The 21278-nt window shown below is 42.0% G+C and overlaps 2 protein-coding genes across 2 annotated transcripts; both read right to left on the bottom strand.

Moving 5' to 3' along the window:
- Positions 1-553: 553 nt before the first annotated feature.
- Positions 554-4802, bottom strand: LOC306932634 (interferon-induced very large GTPase 1-like). Its single transcript, XM_079514507.1, has one exon. It carries the CDS (start codon positions 4731-4733, stop codon positions 564-566), a length of 4170 nt encoding a protein of 1389 aa, XP_079370633.1. The 5' UTR covers positions 4734-4802; the 3' UTR covers positions 554-563.
- Positions 4803-4996: 194 nt separating this feature from the next.
- LOC306931978 (stonustoxin subunit alpha-like) lies at positions 4997-20973 on the bottom strand (the record flags this gene model as incomplete). Its single annotated transcript, XM_079513683.1, has 6 exons — positions 20930-20973; positions 16531-16590; positions 15754-15842; positions 14150-14257; positions 5151-7243; positions 4997-5020 (listed from the first exon to the last, which is right to left on the bottom strand). The coding sequence occupies exons 4-6, from the start codon at positions 14247-14249 to the stop codon at positions 4997-4999; spliced, it is 2217 nt and encodes a 738-aa protein (XP_079369809.1). The 5' UTR covers positions 14250-14257; positions 15754-15842; positions 16531-16590; positions 20930-20973.
- Positions 20974-21278: the final 305 nt, after the last annotated feature.

The raw sequence follows: 21278 nt of genomic DNA, 5'->3' as shown, positions 1-21278 counted from the left end.
GGCTTTTATAGCAGAGGGCTGCAGCAGAGGATGATTGGGGAAACTGCTGCAGGTGTGCCAGCCTGGGTGTGTCAGTCTGAGTGGGGTTGAGAGACAAAGATTAGGCACAGACAATGATTGAATGACTTGAGTGTGTGTGTGCGAGTGATGTCATGGCCACACGCAACAACATGATAACATACTGTTTCATACATCTAATACATTCATGAATAATATAGTAAGAAATGAGTCTATCAAGATGAAGACATTAATGAATAATATAGTAAAGCATGAATTCAATCCATGCAAGGAAACATAAGTACAGGTATGGACGTTGATTGGAGTCTACACAAACTGGACGAACACAACTGTTTGTGACGAGCGCCCAAACCATGTTGCGGCCATTAAACCAGCTGGCTCGAACACCAATGGCATTAACATAATGATACAACAAAGTCAGGTCTCAATTGCAATTAATTTGTTTTGAATTCAGGTAAACATACCATAGTAGATTGATACATTGCAGGAAATCCTACTCATGAGTGAGGCCGTCAAATAACTCATAGGTTAAACACAGTTGAGACTCATTTGATGTTGAAGGACTCATCGAGGCTTTTCTTTGCCTGTTTTTTGTCAATCTTCATCCAAGCTGAAGGAATTTCAGCAGGTTTTGCATCGTACTTTTTGGCAAATTCATTGTTGAATTTCCTCATCACATATTTCCAGTAGTCTGATGCCTCGATGCTTTCGTCTGGTTGAATTTTCCAGCTGGGGAAAATGTCTGTGTACTCTTTATAAGGGTGATAGTTATCCTTTGTCTCAGAACAACAGAACATAGACTCACTTATCACTAAAGAAGAACACACATCAGTAACGAGTTCCCTTGATTGACTCCATTTGTAACTACCAAGACCTTCTGGTCTGTGGACTGAAGCAAAGTGTTCCGTGTGTCCTTTGCCTCCTGCGTCACAAGGCACTTTGCAGAATGGACACCGTTTCCCACATCCAAAGATTCTGTTGAACAGCTCATTCTGGGGTTTGACATCAAGTGACCTTAGTTTTTCTGGCAGGTCCTTTGCTTCGAATGTCTCCGTGAGTGTCTGTTCCATTTCTTTCACAGACACTTTAAGCCACTGGACAAAACCCTTCAGGGTTGATTTGTTCAGGGTCAAGACAGTTGCCAGAGCATCCTTTGGAATGACCAGTTTATCACCAATTCCATTGCAAATATTTTGGACAAAGGTCTCCACAGTGATGTTTTCCTTGTGGGCATTTGTGATAGCGATAGTTATGATCTTGATGTTTGCTTCAATTTGTTTGTTTTCCAATTCAAACAGCTCATGCCCACTTGAGAATTGTTCCACAATTTTGACAGATATCCAGTCTTGGACAAAATCTTCATATGAGAGAATGTAGCTCAGATAGGTCTCAAAACTGTTCTTTGACAGCAAATAGTTCAAAAGGGAGTGCTGGAAGAATGACCGCGTGCTAAATTGATCAGCATTTTTGCCTGCCAGCATTGCATCAACAATTTCTGGACCCAAGGAACTGGTGACATTGTGTTCCACTGCAGGTCTCAGGCAGAGGTTTGTGAATTGCTCAGCTTTTTTCTGACACTGGTCTCGTTCATTGAATAAATCTTTAAAGGCAGAACAGTGCTCGTTTTTCAGTTTGTTTAGACAAACCTGTGGGTCATTTTTCTCTCTGAAGTCTTTGTGCATTTTCTGAAACGCTCGAGCTGATAGACCACACACGTGTTGTTTTAAGTGCACTTCAAACTTAATATCCAACTTAACATCTCCATTGGCACTCAACATGTTATCAATCTTATTCAGGATCTCTGAGATGTAAGTGTCATGGTAATTGGTTTTCTTTTCCACTTTCTCAGACACATACTGTTTGCAATCCTTAATAATCATGTCAGCTAGCCTTTGTGCAGCATTTTCATTGACACCAAACAAACGTTTGACGAATCCCACACGTTCCACTTCGAAGTGCCCGTTTCCACATTGTCGCAGGGGTCTTTCTTCCAGTAATTTAGAAGCATGACTCCCCTTTGGCGATAGGTTCAACCTCAGCTGATATTCAACTTTATTGTAGACATCAATGTCTTGTAACCCTGTTAAGTTTAATTCACTCTCAGTTTGTTTCCACAGCTCATCAAATTGTCTGTCTAGTGACGATGAAATCGTTTTTCTCTTAAGGTCACTCTTACGGCATTCCTCAATTAACTTCAGCACCTTGTCCTCTAATTTCTTTGCAAAGGTCTTCTTCATTTCGTCAAGACTTATCATCCCTCGTCTGATTTCAACAGCAGCGTACAGTTGATTGCGTACAGAGTTCTCAATTTCTTTTCGTAGGTTTTTTGCACTGTTTGAGAAGTCCTCTCTGTATCTCTCAACAAGTTGGACGTGTCCTTCTTTTTGCTTAAAATAGTCAGTCAGATGTTGAAGGAGTTTTGTCTCCCAAATAGAGAGCTCTTTCAAGGCTTCACTCATCAAATGAGTTAGTAAATCTTCCAGGTTTGGTACGTTAGACTTCACAGTTCCAAGGTTTGAGATCTTTGTTTCAGCATCTTTAACCCATGTGTACATGTGTTTTTTGATGTTCCATTCTAATTTGCTGGATTCTTTGCAAAGCTTCATGTAGGCATCGGCCACAAGGCTGTTTCGGAAACTGAAGATAAAGTTCTCTTGTTGTACAGCAGTCCACAGGCTTTTAATCCATCCCAGAAAGGCCGGTACTTCATTAGCAGATGCCTTGCTGCTTCCCATGGCAAGAATTTGGATGATGTTCTTCTTGAACTCATAAACAGCCTCACTGTACCCTGCATTTACTGGTGCCATCGGTGGGCTCCCATGCCAGAGTCCAGGGATGTACCAGTTCCCAGTGTCTGGATTGTATTTCATCACATCTGTGAAGTTCTTGTTCTGCTCCTTTTTCTCCATTTTGGCAGCAGCTTGAGTCATCTCATTCAACTGTTGCAACAGTAGATTCCTGTCCCGTAGGTTACTGTCTGGGGCTGCTACATCTGACACATTCTGATGAACAAACTGACAGTTGGGCATCTTCCCCACTTCTTTCATCCTGAGGAAAGCGTGGACAACGATTTGCAGGATGTCTTTCATGTCTGCTATATTCTCCATCGCAATGTTGATTATAGTGACATCACTAAGCCCTACAACAAGTGTTGCAAGCTCATTGTCATGCTCATAGCTATCATCCAATTGTGCAAGTTCTGGCGACTTCAGACCTTCAGTGTCAATGATTAGCACAAAGTCACAGTTCAGAACACGTTTGTAGTCTTCTTCCACTCTGACAAGCAACATGAAGGCACCTCGAGTGCATCGACCGCTGCTGACTGCAAACTGCACTCCAAACATGGTGTTAAGGAGTGTGGACTTTCCTGTGCTCTGAACTCCAAGAACTGTTAGGACCAGGAGTTTGTTCTTCTTCCCTACCAAGACACTTAGCTGAGTGAGAACATCCTCCACCCATGTAAGAGGAATGGTGGATGCATCACCGTCCACCAACTCCATGGGAAATCCTTCAAGGAGCAATTCTGCACACAATTTGGGAAGTTGCATTAGCTGTTGACGTGATTTACAAGTTTCTGGAAGGAACTTTGCAGACGCATAGAGCTGACCCATTTCACGCAAGAAGTGTTCTATCCCCAGTGAGCTGTTGGAAAGTTGTCTATCAAGCTTTTTAATTTCATCTTTGTTCTCAGAACTCTGACATTTCTCTTTATACCGTTCACGGAGAGAAGAGAGTGTTGCTCGGGACAAGTTATCAAGGTTCATTCGCATCCACTTCAAAAAATATGCCCGCTCTATCCCTGGGCTTGATAATGCACTTATGAAGCAGGCCATGGCCTCTGATATGCCGCGTTCGTTTTGTTCTTTTCTAAGTTGCATTTTCTTCTGCAGGAGTTCATCTTTGTAATTGTCAAGGTTTTTCTCGCCAGCATTCTTAAGCCTAAATCCCTCCTTCTCTAAACAAGATAATTCTTTCAATATTCTTCCTTGCAGGGGAAGCTGATTTTCCTTGTACTTAAGAATGTCTGTTATCTTTGAGGTGATGGCGTCTTCATTGTCTGTTATCTTTGAGGTGATGGCGTCTGCATTTCTCTTGGCGTTCTGACACTCTGGGGAGTCCTCATCAACGGCAATTCCAAGTTGTTTGGCAACAGCAGCCATGTTCTCCATCTTCATCCTCATTTCTGAGCTGTTGACCACATTGGTGACTTTTTCTCTCAGCTTTTTGACGAAGTCTGCATCATTCATCTTTTCAGTCTTTATAATGAAGTTGTTCGTGTTCAACTTAAACTTCCCTGCCACTTGTTTAAGGGAATCACGACTGAAACCTTTGCCCTGGGTGTTACCGACCAAGAACAGCTGTGCTTTGTTGTTTTGGCTGCTCAGTAGTTTGTACTGAGAGTCCAAGTTGTCAAAGAACACAAAAACTGCTGCCGATGTCTGGCAAAGAAATTCATATTGTTTTTCAAAGGATTTGATGTCCCCCCGGAGGTTAGCTATAGCTACTGGCTCTCCAAAAATGTCAATGTTAGTGTTTCCACACGGAAGATACCAACTCATTTCAACCAATCCATCAGATATTTTCCTTGGACGATCACCACCTTCCATGTCTCGGTGAACAAATGTGTCATGATACTGTTGGGGATTACTCAGAAGATTATTGAGAACCTTTGACTTGGACAAGGAGCACTCACCCAGTCTTACAAAAGACACCATTGGAAGTTTAGAGAGAACAATTCTGTCTTCAATAAAGCTTTTCGGATCTAGAAGTGAATGAGATCTGAACCTCTTGATAATGTCTCTCATTGCCCAAAGCATGAACTGACACTGACCTGTTTCACAGTTAGGAAGTAGCAGCGGCAATGAAAACTGACACATGGACATTTTCAATGCAATCTCCTGCTGTAGCAAACCATTGGAGCACAGAAAAATAGCAGTGACAATGTCTAAGGGATGAATCATATCTGAGCCCTGACTGTCTAGCAGACTATCAAGATCAAAATCTGTGTCAGAGGAAGCATCACTGTTTGGTACAGATACTGGCGAACATTTCACATTCCTCGCTGTTACATTGACCATCATTAACTTCTTCAGAAAATGCCATGCAAGATCTGAATGACAAGTGGCAGGTACATCTGTAATGGTCTTCTTATCAATCTGCAGTATTGTGCTCAAGGATAGCTTCTCTGTGTAGTGATCCTCCAACCCCAGGTCTCTCAGAAGGGACTTCAAGAGGGAAAGTGTTGTCTGAACAGTGACTGTATGGCTTTCCTTGCTTCTGCCAGCTGCACCGCATTCACATATGACTCGAACTTCATACTCTGCCATTGGCTCAAGGCCAGAAATGATGGTCATTTCTGTTTGTGATGTCACTTTGTTCCATTGCTGTTGTTCAGTGGATACTTTAGCGTACTCTACACTGTAGCTCTCCACAGTCACCCCATCTCCAATCTCAGTGGGTTTCTCCCATGTAACTGAGAGCCCATGTGAGTTTGGTGAAGCTTGAGGTTTCCCAGGTGGACTTGTGGGTAAAGTTTTCATGGAATCACTGACTTCACTGGCTGGCCCTCTGCCAACTGGACACACTGCTCGGTATCTGAACACGTAGTCCGTGTTAGGAGACAATTTGGGAACAGTAACTTCATCAGCATTGGATGCTGTATGTTGGTGCCATTCATCTTGTCCAGTGACACGATACTCAATAGAGTAGTGGCTGACATGTTCTGCTCCAAATCGCGGCAGGTGCATCTTCAGTGTCACACTGTTATGCATTGTGTCACTTGCTGATAATTTCTCAGGCTTTGAAGGTGGTTGAAAATTATCATAGGTCAACTTCCCATCTTCATAAAGGTAGATGCTTGCTCCCCTTTGACTATCATTTGTTGTAGCTGTGATGAGGAACTGGATATCCTTGTTGTCTTTGTTCGCCTCTGAAAAATCAATGAACAGCTTTGCTCTATTTCTCACTTCTGACTGTTCTGAGATGTACCATTGTTTCTCTTCTACATGCGTTGTAGTGCTCACTAGTTTGGGTGTATCTCTTAGGTAGCTTGATAAATCTGACAGATATGGTTCAGAGGTTTGCAGTGATGTGAAAGCAAAGCATACAGCATGGTGGGTTTCTGAATTGAGGATTATTGTTTCAAGTTCATTGGAAGAGACAATTTTTGTGTTTTTCATCATCATAGTGAGGGATCTTATGTGGTTTATTTCTCTCTCTTTGCAGTCCATCCACTTGGTCAGGTCTTTGCTGTTGAAAGGAGACGAGTGTCTTGTTTTTAGGAACTCTGCGAGCACACTCTCCTCTTCCCCACCTCCTCTGATTAAAGGAAGTTTGTTTGCCAAGTTTTTCTGAAACTCGAGCTTGTACTGGTTGCAACGACCTTTAAAGGTTTTCAGCTTTTCGCCAATCTGGGGGAACTGTTGTGCGACTGGGCGTTTTAGTTCATCGTTGCACTTCAGTTCCAGTTCACTGAAGTACTCCAGGACACTTTGAGCTTCCATCACTAAATCAATGCTTATCTGACGGACCAGTTGAGCAGCAGATGAGTCTATATCCTTCAGGGGCATCAGCCAGACCTTCAGTGGTACGGCATTCTCTCCGTTTGGACCCAGCAACTCTGGCAGGCTTTGGTAGACTTGTATTGCGTCTTTAAAAGACACCGGATTTTTCTGTAGAGAAAAGTCCCCATGGAATTTGCATGTGAATTTCTCTACTTTTGCGATGTCTGTTTCTTTCATTTGTAGAGACCCTTGACCATCTATTGAGATTGTGGGAATCTTTTTGATTACTGCCTTCACGTCCCCTTCAACGTCTTGATGAGTATTTGTTTCAGAAACATCACGGTCAAATACAAAGAATGCTTGCGCCCCATAAAGGATACCTGTCACCACATGCGTTGCTTTGCCTGAATCAAAGACATCTGGATGTTTCACATTGCCTTTTCCAAGATGATTCATGGACAGTTGTTGGAACTTTGTGGTAGCTTTATATTTTAATGTTACTCTGGCCTGATGTTTTGAAGTCTTAGAATCATTGAGATATTTGGCAGAGCCATCAACTTTTACCAGTCCACACAAGAAACTTGCTTTCAAGGGAGCTTCAATATCCAGTGCTGAAGTTTTGTCCTCGATTGATTCAGATGCTACTATCTCAAATTCAGTGCTGGGCTGGGGTGTGATTTTTGCATTCTTCTCCAGAGCTTCATTATCCCACAACGTAAGCCCTGCAATGGAATGAACAGCTCAATTGGTGAAATATTTCTTTACCCTTTTCTATACAGTACTGTGTATGTCTTTCCTTATTTTACTACATTTAACATTATCCTTGCTGTGTAATGTATTCTTATTTAATTTTAAACACTTGAACCTATTTTTAACGTTCTTAAAGGATGACTTGTCCACTTTTCAACCTATCCTCACTAATGTTCATGATGAAATGGCATATGTTTCTACTCAGCCTGTGTCTCATAGGAGGGCTGTGGGCAGTTCAGAAACCCGTCCACCAGTGACATCATCGTTATGCAAAGAATCCACAAGATGGAGTCGTTGCCCGTGCCAGACGTTCCTTAAAAAAGTCTCCCAAAGCTACCGGATGTGTACATGGATTTGAACCGGAAGTGAAAGTCGGACATATCAGATTTATGATACTGACCTGGGATCAGCTCGGCCCCGCGATTGCTTTTTATATCATAACTAAGTCAATCTAAGCTCAAATCAAGCGCCGAATATCGCATTTCTTGCAGATTATGATCCATAATGCATATAAAGATGGCTTGTGTGCGTGCACGGGCGTGCATGGGGGAATTTTGGCCGTTTCTGAACTGCCCACAGCCCTCCTATGAGACAGACGGGTTTCTGAACTGCCCACAGCCCTCCTATGAGACACAGACTGGTTTCTGAACTGCCCACAGCCCTCCTATGAGACACAGACTGGTTTCTGAACTGCCCACAGCGCTCCTATGAGACACAGACGGGTTTCTGAACTGCCCACAGCCCTCCTATGAGACACAGACGGGTTTCTGAACTGCCCACAGCCCTCCTATGAGACACAGACTGGTTTCTGAACTGCCCACAGCCCTCCTATGAGACACAGACTGGTTTCTGAACTGCCCACAGCCCTATAGACACAGACTGGTTTCTGAACTGCCCACAGCCCTCCTATGAGACACAGAACGAATAGGGGAAAAAAGTGGTATTTCATCATGAACATTAGTGAGCACCAATTATATGAAGATAGGTTGAAAAGTGGTGAAGTCGTCCTTTATTTGTGACTGAATCACTTTCAATTGCATTCATTTGAAATAAATACAATTAATCTTACTACACTAAAAACAATTGCTTCTCCTAGTTTATTGCAATACAACACCATCTAAAAACACAGATTATTGGATACTCTCAATTACTCTCGGTTGTTACTAGTGATGTCAGCAATATTATTTTTGCCTTAATCAGCTCTTCTTGAAACTGGTCAATGGGCCACCCCTGGTAAAATGGCCTCTATATCCATATTGAAAAGGATCATGCTGTTCCCACCATCCAGGTAGTGTAATGGTCTATCTCAAGTGTGATCTAATGTCAGCGGTTCCCAAACTGTTTAGCTCATGCACCCCCTTCTACATCCCGACGTACGTAGATGACGCACCCCCAAAGCCTGAAACTTAAGGGGAAAAAAAGACAACCTAGTTTCCCTGATTTTAACCAGTCCTGTAGAGTTGCAAATATGGCAGAACTCGCCAGTTAGTTATAGGCGGGCAGGAAATAAAGTAGTTTAATTGTAACACCAGCAGCACCATTACACTATTAATGTCATGCACCCCCTATCTAGGCAGCTGAGCTGACGCATGTGCACCCCTGGGGGTGCACACGCACCCCTGGGGGTGCACACACACGCCACAGTTCGGGAACCCCATTGTCAAAAGACAATAGGCACGTTTACATGTCACGTTCTAATCGGGTTAAAACAAGGTTTTAAATACACCCGATTTAAAATATCCATGTATACACCTAAATAAACCCGATCAAGTCCGACCCGATTTAAATTCTAATCGGGTGCAGAGGGGTGGTCTAGACTTTTTTTAAACCCGATCAAGAGGACATTTCTTCCATGTATACACCTTAACCCGATTAGAATCTGATATGTTCTTTCTGCACATCAAATCGTCGGCAATTTCTGTTGCTTAACCTCCTTGTTTTTGGCAGTGCGATGAGGCGGTATACCTCTCTCTCGTTCCCTCTCCCCCTCTCTCTCTGCAAGCGCATGTGCACACGCACACACACACACACACACACACACACACACACACACACACACACACACACACACACACACACACACACACACACACACGGCACTATAGCCGAAAATCTCCCATGCAAATAAAAAGTATAAATAAATAAGTGTTGCAGCCACTGAGATAATGGATGATGAGAATCACTCGTATGCTACCTGAAGTTGCATGCGCTGCCCCCCCCTGCCTCTGTGATCGCAGATCTGTTTCTGTTTGGCTGAAGAAAGTTGATATCCAATATGCCTACATGCCATTATGGTTTAAACTTGAAGCCGTGCTGGTCAGTTTAGTGTGCTTCAAGTCAGAGTTGGAACAGCTCCGCTGCAGCTACAGTAATTGATTTGACCTAGTTTCACGTCTTTTGCTAGTGATGTAATCAAATTCATCATTTGGAAGCACCTGCGTAAAATTCCACATTAGCCTATTTGACATTTTAAATGGCGTGCATGCCATGTACTCTTAATATTTTTCATTGTATATAGATATTTAATATATTCTTTCCATTGCAACTATAGGGTAGGGTAAAATGTGAAAGCTGAATTAATAATAAATAGTATAAAGACGAGACGACTCAGACCATAAGGGTTATTAATTACTAGCCACAAAATAAGCTGGAAATCAATCAACTCCGACGTCTGAAGGCTCTACCATTCAGTAGCCTACCATTGCTAAACAGACACAGTCCAAGTAGGCTAGTTGCATTCTCGACAGAGATGAGAGAGGAGAGATGGAACCCAGCCAGCACGTCCACATGGGTCCCATGTGGTTTCAATGCGGGATACATGGGTACAAGTGGGAATGGGCTTGAACTGGGAACATGTAGTTCCAACATGTGGGCTAACTTGCATGGGTTGGAAGTGGGCAAGCCCATGTAGTTCCAACATGGTCTACATGTGGGCTAACTGGCATGGGTTGGAAGTGGGCAAGCCCATCTACAAGTAGGGCTTTAGCCTGTAGGCCTACACAAACAGCAGCGTTGTAACAGTAGGCCTATAGAGCATCGCAGTCCCGCCCCCTACCATGGCCCAGGAAACGATTCTCCGTTCATTTTCCTCATAGACATTTCAGAAAGTATTTATTTAAAGACGTTTACGCCGCGGACAAAGCCAACTGGAGTCGTGACAAATCATGACAACAAACACAATTTTTTGGGCCGAACAAATAATTAGAAAGAAGAAAAAAACGGCAGGTTACAACACTTTTTTTGTTGTTTTTCTTCTTTCTAATTATTTGTTTGGTCCATATTGTTTGTGTTGTCATGAGTTGTCACGACTCGAGTTGGCTTTGTCCGCGGCGTAACCGTCTTTAAATAAATACTTTTTGAAATGTCTATGGGAAAAATGCATTGGGATTCATTTCCTGGGCCATGGTAGGGGGCGGGACTGCGACGCTCTATAGCCTATAGGTATTAGGTAGGCCTACCATTACAATCCCTTTGTTCTTATGCTCATCTTCTCCACTCATTTCCCCCATCAGAAAAGTTGAAGTCAAACTGCTCTGCTGCTTCATTAACGAAACAAATCCAAATACATCCAGTGGCGGCCTTATATATGTTTCAATCGTTTCAATTGAAACGGGCCTCGAGCATCGGGGACCCCCCAAAAAAACAGTTCAGTGTGTGTAAAGGCGGGAGGGAAGAATGGGTAAAAGTGGGAAAACACATGTGGTGACCCATTTTATAGTAATAATAGGCCTATTAATAATAATAGGGTTAGCTGTGTGTATAATAATAATAATGTATTATTGAGTGGTGCAGCCACTTAAGGAACGGCAATGTGTGTCCCTATGTCTGTCTGTCTGTATGTATGTCTGTCCGTCCGTTTAGGGTACCAACAGGTGACAAAGTGGCGCTGTCGAGCTTCACACCGTGCACAGGTGCATGATGGGAAGTTGAGATTTTTTTTAGTGGAGTGTACTCGTAGCCTACTGTACTGTACTGTACTGTACTATACTTTTACATAATAGGTAGTTAATCAACTAGTCGACTAGTAAACTAGGCAACTAGTCAACTAGTAAAAATGACTAGAAGTGAATGCCCTACAGTACAATGTAGTACAGTATGAGTACAGTATAGTACAAGTAAGTACAGTACGACTACAGTACAAGTGCATTACAGTACGAGTACAGTACAGTACAATGTAGTAGGCTACAGTACAAGTACGGTATCAGTACAGTACAGTACAGTACAATGTAGTAGGCTACAGTACAAATACGGTATCAGTACAGTATGTCATGAACGGGGCCTCCTGTGTGCACTCACTGCACTAGCAGCGCTGAGACACTGACAAAAAAAGAGGGGGAAAAAAAATCATTTTTTTTTTTTGATAATAATTATTAATTATTAAAATTATGACGTCATGAACGGGGCCTCCCGCGTGCACTCACTGCACTAGCAGCGCTGAGACACTCACAAAAAAAGTGGGGGAAAAAAATCATTTTTTTTTTTTATAATAATAATTATTAATTATTAAAGTTATGACGTCATGAACGGGGCCTCCCGGTCTCTAAGGCCGCCCCTGAGTACATCACCACTTACATGGGTCTGATTTAATTATACAAACAGTAGCTAATCTGATTAAAAGTGGGCACATGTAAACACCTGATCGGATTGAACTTGCCCCATGTAAACACTTGATCCAAAACCTTCAATCGGGTTTATTTTAATCAGATTGGAAGAAAGGTGTCCATGTAAACGCACCTAATGTGACGTCTGGAGTAAGTCAGTACTCCACAGAAAACACAAATTAGTAACAAACGCAAAACAGTAATTCAATCCTCTTATGTTACATACAGGTGTATCTCAAAAATGTAGAATATCGAGGAAAAATTTCATTTTCTTCAGTAATATCATTAAAAAAGTAAAACCTTCATATAGCCTATTCTAGATTCATTCATTGTTAATTCATGCACTCAATACGTGGTCTGGGCTACTTTTAATCAAATTATTTCATCAATGGTGCATGGAGGTGATAAGCCTGTGGCACTGTTGAGGTGTTATGGAAGCCCAGGTTTGCTTTGATAGCAGCTTTAAACTCATTTGTATTGTTGAATCTAGTGTCTCACACCTTGACAATTCAACCTAGATTCTATGTGTCAGGTCATGCCAGTTGGCTGGTCAGTTAAGCACAGTAATACCATGACAGTCAGTACACAAATTACTGGTAGTTTTAGCTCTGTGGGCAGGTGCCAAGTGCTGCTGGAAAAGGAAATCAGTATACCCATAAAGCTTGTCAACATACGGAAGCACACAGTGCTGTAAAATATCCTAATAGATGGTTGTGTTGTATCTACAATGGATAAAACACAGTCATGATTTGGGTCCATGTTGTCTGCATGGTGTTTGTCCAGTGACAGTGAAAACTTCACACTGGAGTAGAGCCATCTACCAGGATATTTTAGAGGACCTTGTGCTTCGGTATGTTGACAAGCTTTATGGAGATGCTGATTTTCCTTTCCAGCTCGATTTGGCACCTGCCCACAGTGCCAAAACTACTATTCCTAAAACGGTTAGTCCCAATACCTGATTCTGATTGGCTGGTTTCCGTTGTAAATATCACGATAATCCACACCTTCAATCACTTTATATCATTCCCAGCTGATCCCGCAGCTCTGTATCTGAACTGGGGAAGGGAAGCATTTGATTGCCTTACACACCCTGGCCGACATGACTGGCCTCGTAACGACAGCAATCGCCTCCTATTCCCCCGTCACAGAGACTGGCCGAGTAAAAACAAGGACATGTGGCTCGCTCTGGTGGGCGCAAAGCGTAGCTACATTTGTGAATTTAATAGTTTTATGAGGTTAATATTGCTGGTTATTATTGTTGGTAACCGTTTTAGAAAAGCAATAACCCATGCGAGGTCCCAGCTTACCGTCTTATCTGAGACCCTCCGCTACGCGTCGGGTCTCGCTACGCCTCTCAGCCATTATAAAATACCCGGTAACCTGAGACCTCTTGTGCAGGCTTATTGCTTTAGTAACTGGTGTACTGACCATGGTGTTACTGTGCTTAACTGACCAGCCAACGGGCCTGACCTAAACCCCACAGACAATCTAGGTTGTATTGTCAAGAGGAAGGTGTGAGACACTAGATTCAACAGTACAAATGAGTTTGCTGCTATCAAAGCAAATCTGGGTTTCCATAACACCTCAACAGTGCCACAGGCTGATCAACTCCATGCCACGCCCCACTGACATATTTTCCAGATGGTCGACATTTCTGCATTATAAATTTGTTTTTTAGTGGTTTCATAAAATATTCTAATATTTTGAGATAGGATTTTTAGATTTTCATGAGCTGTATGCCATAATCCTCAAGATTAAAACAAATCAATGTTTTAAATATTTCACTTTATGCACAATGAATCTAGAATATATGAATATTTTACTTTTTGAATTATATTATGGAAGAAAATTAACTTTTCCACAATATATTTTTTAGATGCACCCATAGCTGACAGACCATGTTATGTGAATGTCAATAGTCATATATTGTTGTAAAACTTTTGGGTGAAATGTTAATGAAATTTGAAGTTTGTTGGTTCAGTTTTTTTCTGTTTTCTGAAAATCGTAAAACAATATTAGGCTACAAAATGGACAACTTTGTTTTTCAACCAAGGTTCATGTTTGTTATTAGAAAAAGTAAAAGATGAGGGGTTTTTTTGCTATTTTTGACAGGGGAGCATTCGAACAAGTGGTGAAATATGTCTCTCTTTTTTTTGTACACATTTTTACAGAAATGTCATAGTCTAGTGATTCTTATGAACAGTCATAGAGCATCATGTACATTTACCTGGTACTAGTGAGTCTTATGAACAGTCATAGAGCATCATGTACATTTACCTGGTACCAGTAAGTCTCGTCGACAGTCGTACAGCATGCCCAGACTGAAGGGTCGACCAAGAGCAGCCAGCTCCATCGTTGGACCGCTGTCTGGGTCCATGGCTCACACTGCAATGAAGAAAATGCATATCTGTTTGTTCATTCATTCTATTGGCTTTTCTAATTTAACAGTAGTAGTAGTAGCAGCAGCAGCAATAGCAGTAGCAGTAGCATGAACAACCGTAATAACTAGAACTGCACTCTGTCGAGTGCCTACTTGCTTGTTGCACCCAAGTAGGCCATTAATGGCCTACTAGTGCGCAAGCAGAGCGTGCAAGTTCTGGTATAACTGGCTCTCAATGGTGACGTAATAAAGATATGTTTCAGTGCCGGGTGGATTAAAGGAAATGCCTCTATGTATATATGTATATGTAATTTGTAAGTTGATTAGCGGTATACTGTGGTTACTTGGGTTGTTTGATGCGTATGTCCCGTAGCAGCATATGACGTGATGAAGATATGTACCAATGCCAGGGTATAACTGGTATAACTGGCTCTCAATGGTGACGTAATAAAGATATGTTTCAGTGTCGGGTGGATTAACGGAAATGCCTCTATGTATATATGTATATGTAATTTGTAAGTTGATTAGCGGTATACTGTGGTTACTTCGGTCATTTGATGCGTATGTCCCGTAGCAGCATATGACGTGATGAAGATATGTACCAAATACTACCAATGCCAGGGTATAACTGGTATGACTGGCTCCAAATGATGACGTAATAAAGATATGTTTCAGTGTCGGTGTATATGTAATTTGTAAGTTGATTAGCGGTATACTGTGGTTACTTGGGTCGTTTGATGCGTATGTCCCGTAGCAGCATATGGCATGATGAAGATATGAAGTGATTAAAGGACATGCCTCTATGTATATGTGTATGTCCCATGGCAGTGTATGACGTAATGATTACTTGTGCTTGATATGGCAGTGGTGTCAGATTACATGTATACATAGGGGCATTACCTTTAATCCACCCGACACTGAAACATATCATCACGACACCATCGACAACCTACGCATCGTAGCACCTGACGAAAAATATTACTTGCACGCTCTGCTTGCGCAAGTAACAAGTAATAACCAGTAAGACGCCCTGAGGGTGAGAAGCGACCTCGCCCCTTTCGGGCGTGCACGCATCCGCCTGGATGACAGCAGACTGCAGGGCGAGCACTGGCGCTTTGGCAGATCAACATATAGAATGAATTCTGTACTGGCCATGTATGGAGCGTGTCTTGAGTGTACAGAGTTTGATGAGGTCAGATCAACATATGGAATGTCAGAAACAGGTCAGCTCCACATTATGGAGATCTAAGGGTTTGAGATCCAGTCTTCTCCATGTATGGCTATCCAGGGTTTGATGAGGTTTGTGTCGTGACGTTAGGGGCAAATATTAACCAATCAGAACTAAGTAACTAATGAAGGACGAGGACTTTAAACCAAGTCCAGTCTGTAGGACAAACCGTTGAAAAGTTATGGCAGATGTTGTAAATTTAAAAGACTGTAGTTACAGGGCCTGGCCAAGAGAGGGCACTAGTACACCAGACTAACCCTGTTAATGGTTTACCTTTATGAGTTTAACGCTAGGACTGGAGCTTACATCTTAGAACGTCTGGATTGTGGAGAGTTAGGATGAGCCCCAGAATGACAGCAACACTGCAAAGTAAGAATACAGAGGAGAAAGGTTGAGACACAAATGACCACAGCTCCAAACAATATACTGAAAGGTTGAGACACAAATGACCACAGCTCCAAACAATGTACTGAAAGGTGGACATCTGACATTGCTACATGAGTATAAGGTGGTCCCTATTTGTTAGCCGATTTGCTCGTTTACATATGACATAAGTTTTCCCTTCAATGTCAATGGCGTTTAATGTTTTGAAACTTTTGATGTTTAATTTACGTCATATTTAGCGGAAGTATCAGCTCTTATCATCATACATCATCATGCATCATCTCATACTGGCCAATCAGAATGCCTGTTGCCTGTGATTGATCATCGTCAATGGCAAAACTTGAGACGGGCAGGGAGACATTTTGCAGACATTTGACCGGAATTCTCTTCCTGTGGTCAATGGCAAATCTTGAGACGTGTGGAGACAAAAGCGGTTTATATAAATCTGGGTTTCACACCCATGTGAAGTGAGTGGCGCTGTTATCAGCATACATCATCACACATCACATTCCGTGCTCAGACAATCAAATCATCACAAATGTCATTCCGGTCAATCACTTTTGGCGTCTTCACTTTTAATCTTCAATATGTACTTTGCTCAGCCAATCAAATCATCGCTATGGGGTGATCATCCAATCACAAGCCAATGTTTGTGTTCACACTAACCTGGAAAGCTGGGCATATAGGATGTTGTGTTGTTGTGGTTTTCAGCAGCTGCTTGGAGACCTTCAGATGGAAAAAATAAAGCCAATAATTCAACATCGTTAACAGAGTTGGTTAATTAGTTCACTCCACGTGTTATTACTTCATTGCCATTTGCTCATTTTTGTTTGTTTTTATGTGAGTAGCATTCCTCTAAAACATTATGACCACATTTGCATGAAACGTGGTGAATGTGGTCATGAGGAAAATAAATGGTAAATCAGGGCCGGCTGTAGCCTGGCCCACTAGGGTGGGCAGCACGACTATATGGGGGGGCATCCCGCACGCACCGCATAAAAAACTATGCTATCATCTCAGATTATCTATCTATCTTCTCCTTGTTTGACCAACAGTAACCCAATTTCCATCCGCACCCTGTTGGCAGTGGTGAGATTTAGAGGTGAAGAAACCACCGGTTGCCTTAATAGTGTGTGAGATTTATAGATTTTAAATAATATATTGGAAGCTTTTAATCCAGAATTGATCAATGTCACCATGGGCCACATACTGTACACTACAAAACAAAAATAAAATTAACAAAAAACGAACATTCAAAAGGGCACATTGCTGTCCAGAGGGCAAAAGGGCAGGTGCTCTAGCACCACCTAGTGTCTTATGTGCACGCCACTTCCTGTCGGTTAACAGCACTTATGGCAAACAGTGTTCAGATGGGTTCAATTTCTCTAAAAATGCTGCCCACCCAATCAGAATTGATAAAGGGTAGGCCTACTGATATTTTGTGGTATGTTTTATATTGGCTACAAATAAATATTCTCCATAACTTTTGATTGGGTGGGCACTGGGCAGGACACACCCTCACGCACATTTCGGTGCGTGAACCATCCCTGGTGGAGGTGGAGAGACTGGCAGGCCCCTGCTACTGAAATAAACACACTATGGCAATGATTCAGGGACGAATAGTTTTCATAATCCTTTCATAATCCTTTCATAATCCTTTTTTCCCCCGCGGGGGAAAAAAGGTTGTTGTTTTTTCTTTTCACACTAAACTCAAGCGTTTAGGTTCTAAACACTTATTTGTAACACTTTTTAAACGTCACAGTGTTTAGTTTATAAACAGAAGAGCATGTTTAAATGCCATGATTGCAGGCCTGTCTGCCTCAGCAGGTTCTGTCTCACTCACACTCTCTCCAACAGACATCCTCAGCCACGCTCCAAAAGTGGCATCACCTGTCACTCATTAGTAGTCTAATCACTCTGTGAGGAGCTATAGTTCCTTTTCTCCTTTTCGCTTCTAAACCCCTTGTTGCTTTCCCTGTGACGGTCACTCAGCAATAAGGTGAAACAGAACACAAAGATGAGTAGCCTATTTATTTTTGAGTGGTGTAAACCACTCCTACAACTGGCTTTGTTGTGCAGAAAAAATGAGCATGGTTGCTATGTTCACCCTGTTCACCCGGGTGTGATTTCATGGCTTTGTTTGAACATAGCATGGTTGCTATGTTCACCCTGTTCACCCGGATGTGATTTCATTACGTCAGACATGATTTCATTACGTCAGACAGGCTATATAAGACCTTACACCACTCAGTTCACACGGGTGTGATTTTTATTTTAACACGCAGCACCCTTCTCCCTCTCTCTCTCTCTCTCCCTCTCTCTCTCTCTCTCTCTCTCGTGTGCGCAATGTCTGTGACTGTGAGACTGTGACACAGACGCGGTCAATAATATATAGCATAAATAATAGGCCAAATATAACACTTTCCCTCTATCTGTGACTGTGATCAGCTCCTCACACACATACCTACCTGGCAGGTTAAGCACCCAGATTAGCATTTCAATGCCTGATCTGCATGTGTACAAGGGACAGGCAACGCGGTCCACCCCCCACCACCCCCGCACCGGACAGTGAGTAAAACAGACGTGTTAAGTTGCCAGACTTGGATGGTTAGAGCGGCGCGATTGTATACACAGTCAATGCAAGACGAGAATTGCGCGAACGGGCGCGACCTGATGCGGCACAAACGGGACGAACCGAGGCGAATATATATTCAGGTCCAATTCCTCATGGGGGCCGAGATCCCTGGTCCAATTCCTCATGGGGGCCCTGGCCCCCCGGCCCCCACAGACTCTACGTCGTTGCAATGATTACCGGAATATTGGAATACAGAGATATTTAGCATTGATTAAAAGTAAGAAATCATAAATGAATGGAGAAAAAAGAAGAAAAAGGAAAGAATATACTGTGTATGAATTGAATTGTGAGTCTGTCCAGCGCCTCAGTGAGGAGCATTAAGTTCATGCGAGGAGAGCGTCGCAGTCCCGCCCCCTACCATGGCCCAGGAAATGATTCTCTGTTCATTTTCCTCATAGACATTTCAGAAAGTATTTATTTAAAGACGTTTACGCCGCGGACAAAGCCAACTCGAGTCGTGACAAATCATGACAACAAACACAATTTTTTGGGCCGAACAAATAATTAGAAAGAAGAAAAAAACGCACTTTTTTTTTTGTTTTTTTGTTGTTTTTCTTCTTTGTAATTATTTGTTTGGTCCAAAATATTGTTTGTGTTGTCATGAGTTGTCACGACTCGAGTTGGCTTTGTCCGTGGCGTAACCGTCTTTAAATAAATACTTTTTGAAATGTCTATGGGAAAAATGCATTGGGGTTCACACACACACACACACACACACACACACACACACACACACACACACACACACACACACACACACACACACACACACACTGTATTTAGCCGCTGACGCCCCATCTGAAAATATGACTTTCCAGGGACCCCCCAGAAGCAAAGATTTTTAGTTAAAAATGTGGTGCAAGATTTGCACATTTTCATGATTTTTCAAAAATATCGGATCTACAAGCTCGCAGCGCGGCACTCGGTGCTAAAGTGTAACACAATGCTTAAAACACTAAAAGGGGTTCCCGCCCTAAATGGGTTAAACTCCATACTGTACTGTACATAGACCTGTTTGAGTTCAGTACTATCATATAAAACCATTATCTACTGTCTAATTGCAGAATCAACAGTGTGCAAAGAGTAGCTGCGTGTGTGCGTGCGTGTGTGCATGCAGAAATGAAGTTGTTTCATTGAGTCTATGATTGAGACACAGGTGTTACAGAAACTTCATCAGCAATAATCTTAATAAAATTGTATATAAAAGTGAATATAATATTGGTCGAATTATAGGCAACAAATACATCACAATTCAATCAACATTTCAATCATAGAAAGAAGAAAAAAACGGCAGGTTACAACACTTTTTTTGTTGTTTTTCTTCTTTGTAATTATTTGTTTGGTCCAAAATATTGTTTGTGTTGTCATAGTACCACAGACGAAAAACAGTCTAAGTCCAAATTTCAGACTGACCCCTCCACGAAAAGGCCTCGTTTTCCTGAACCCTTATCTATCATTTATATATTATGGATCAATAGTGTGGACTTAGACTGTTATTCGTCTGTGGTACTCACCTGTTGTCACGACTCGAGTTGGCTTTGTCCGCGGCGTAACCGTCTTTAAATAAATACTTTTTGAAATGTCTATGGGAAAAATGCATTGGGGTTCATTTCCTGGGCCATGGTAGGGGCGACGCTCTGTAATCAAGTAATTGTTCATTTTTATTGACTGTCCACGTCAAGCGGTGAATATCACCGTGCTTCACTGCCGTCCTTTGACCATGCACTGATATTCACAGTTTGACGTAGGACAGTTAATAAAATTAACAATTACTTCATTACAGTAGTTTGGCCATATATATATATATATATATATATATATATATATATATATATACACACACACACACACACACACACACACACACACACACACACTGTATTTAGCCGCTGACGCCCCATCTGAAAATATGACTTTCCAGGGACCCCCCAGAAGCAAAGATTTTTAGTTAAAAATGTGGTGCAAGATTTGCACATTTTCATGATTTTTCAAAAATATCGGATCTACAAGCTCGCAGCGCGGCACTCGGTGCTAAAGTGTAACACAATGCTTAAAACACTAAAAGGGGTTCCCGCCCTAAATGGGTTAAACTCCATACTGTACTGTACATAGACCTGTTTGAGATCAGTACTATCATATAAATCCATTACTGTTTAATTGCAGAATCAACAGTGTGCAAAGAGTAGCTGCGCGTGTGCGTGCGTGTGTGCATGCAGAAATGAAGTTGTTTCACAGGTGTTACAGAAACTTCATCAGCAATAATCTTTTAAGTGAATATAATATTGGTCGAATTATAGGCAACAAATACATCACAATTCAATCAACATTTCAATTTTCATAGTTTTTTTTAATCAAATGATTATAGAGCTTAATTAATTCCCACTTCACCATCTAAATGTGGCTTAAAGACAACAGGTCTCAGTGTCTTACCTTCAATGTAGATGTAGGTCTGGAGAAACACAGTGTTATACACTAGATTCTGCTGATAAACACTTGCAGTGAATGAATATGAAGACACTGACACAGCTCTGGGGTCTCCACTTCTTTTATAGCTTAGTCATTCCTCCAATGGGGGGAGCCTGAGCCTTGCCTCTGGTGATAAACCCGCCTCATGTTTACATGATACACTGACACCACGCTAGACAGGAACGCCCAAAAACGTCACATCCGGTTTTAGCCTGGGGTAAGAATTTTCTATGGCTGCCAATGCAACTTGGTCCAATCCTTAATCACATACGGACAAACATCTATGCCGATGCTATCTAACTTGCGGAGGTAG

Source organism: Electrona antarctica, assembly GCF_951216825.1.
Source record: "Electrona antarctica genome assembly, chromosome: 11".
In the NCBI taxonomy this organism is placed as follows: domain Eukaryota; kingdom Metazoa; phylum Chordata; class Actinopteri; order Myctophiformes; family Myctophidae; genus Electrona; species Electrona antarctica.
This window is presented reverse-complemented; position numbering and strand designations above follow the sequence as displayed.

Coding starts and splice junctions, on each gene's coding strand:
- LOC306932634 (XM_079514507.1), bottom strand. CDS start 4,733: ATGGTGTCTTTTGTAAGACTGGGTGAGTGCTCCTTGTCCAAGTCAAAG.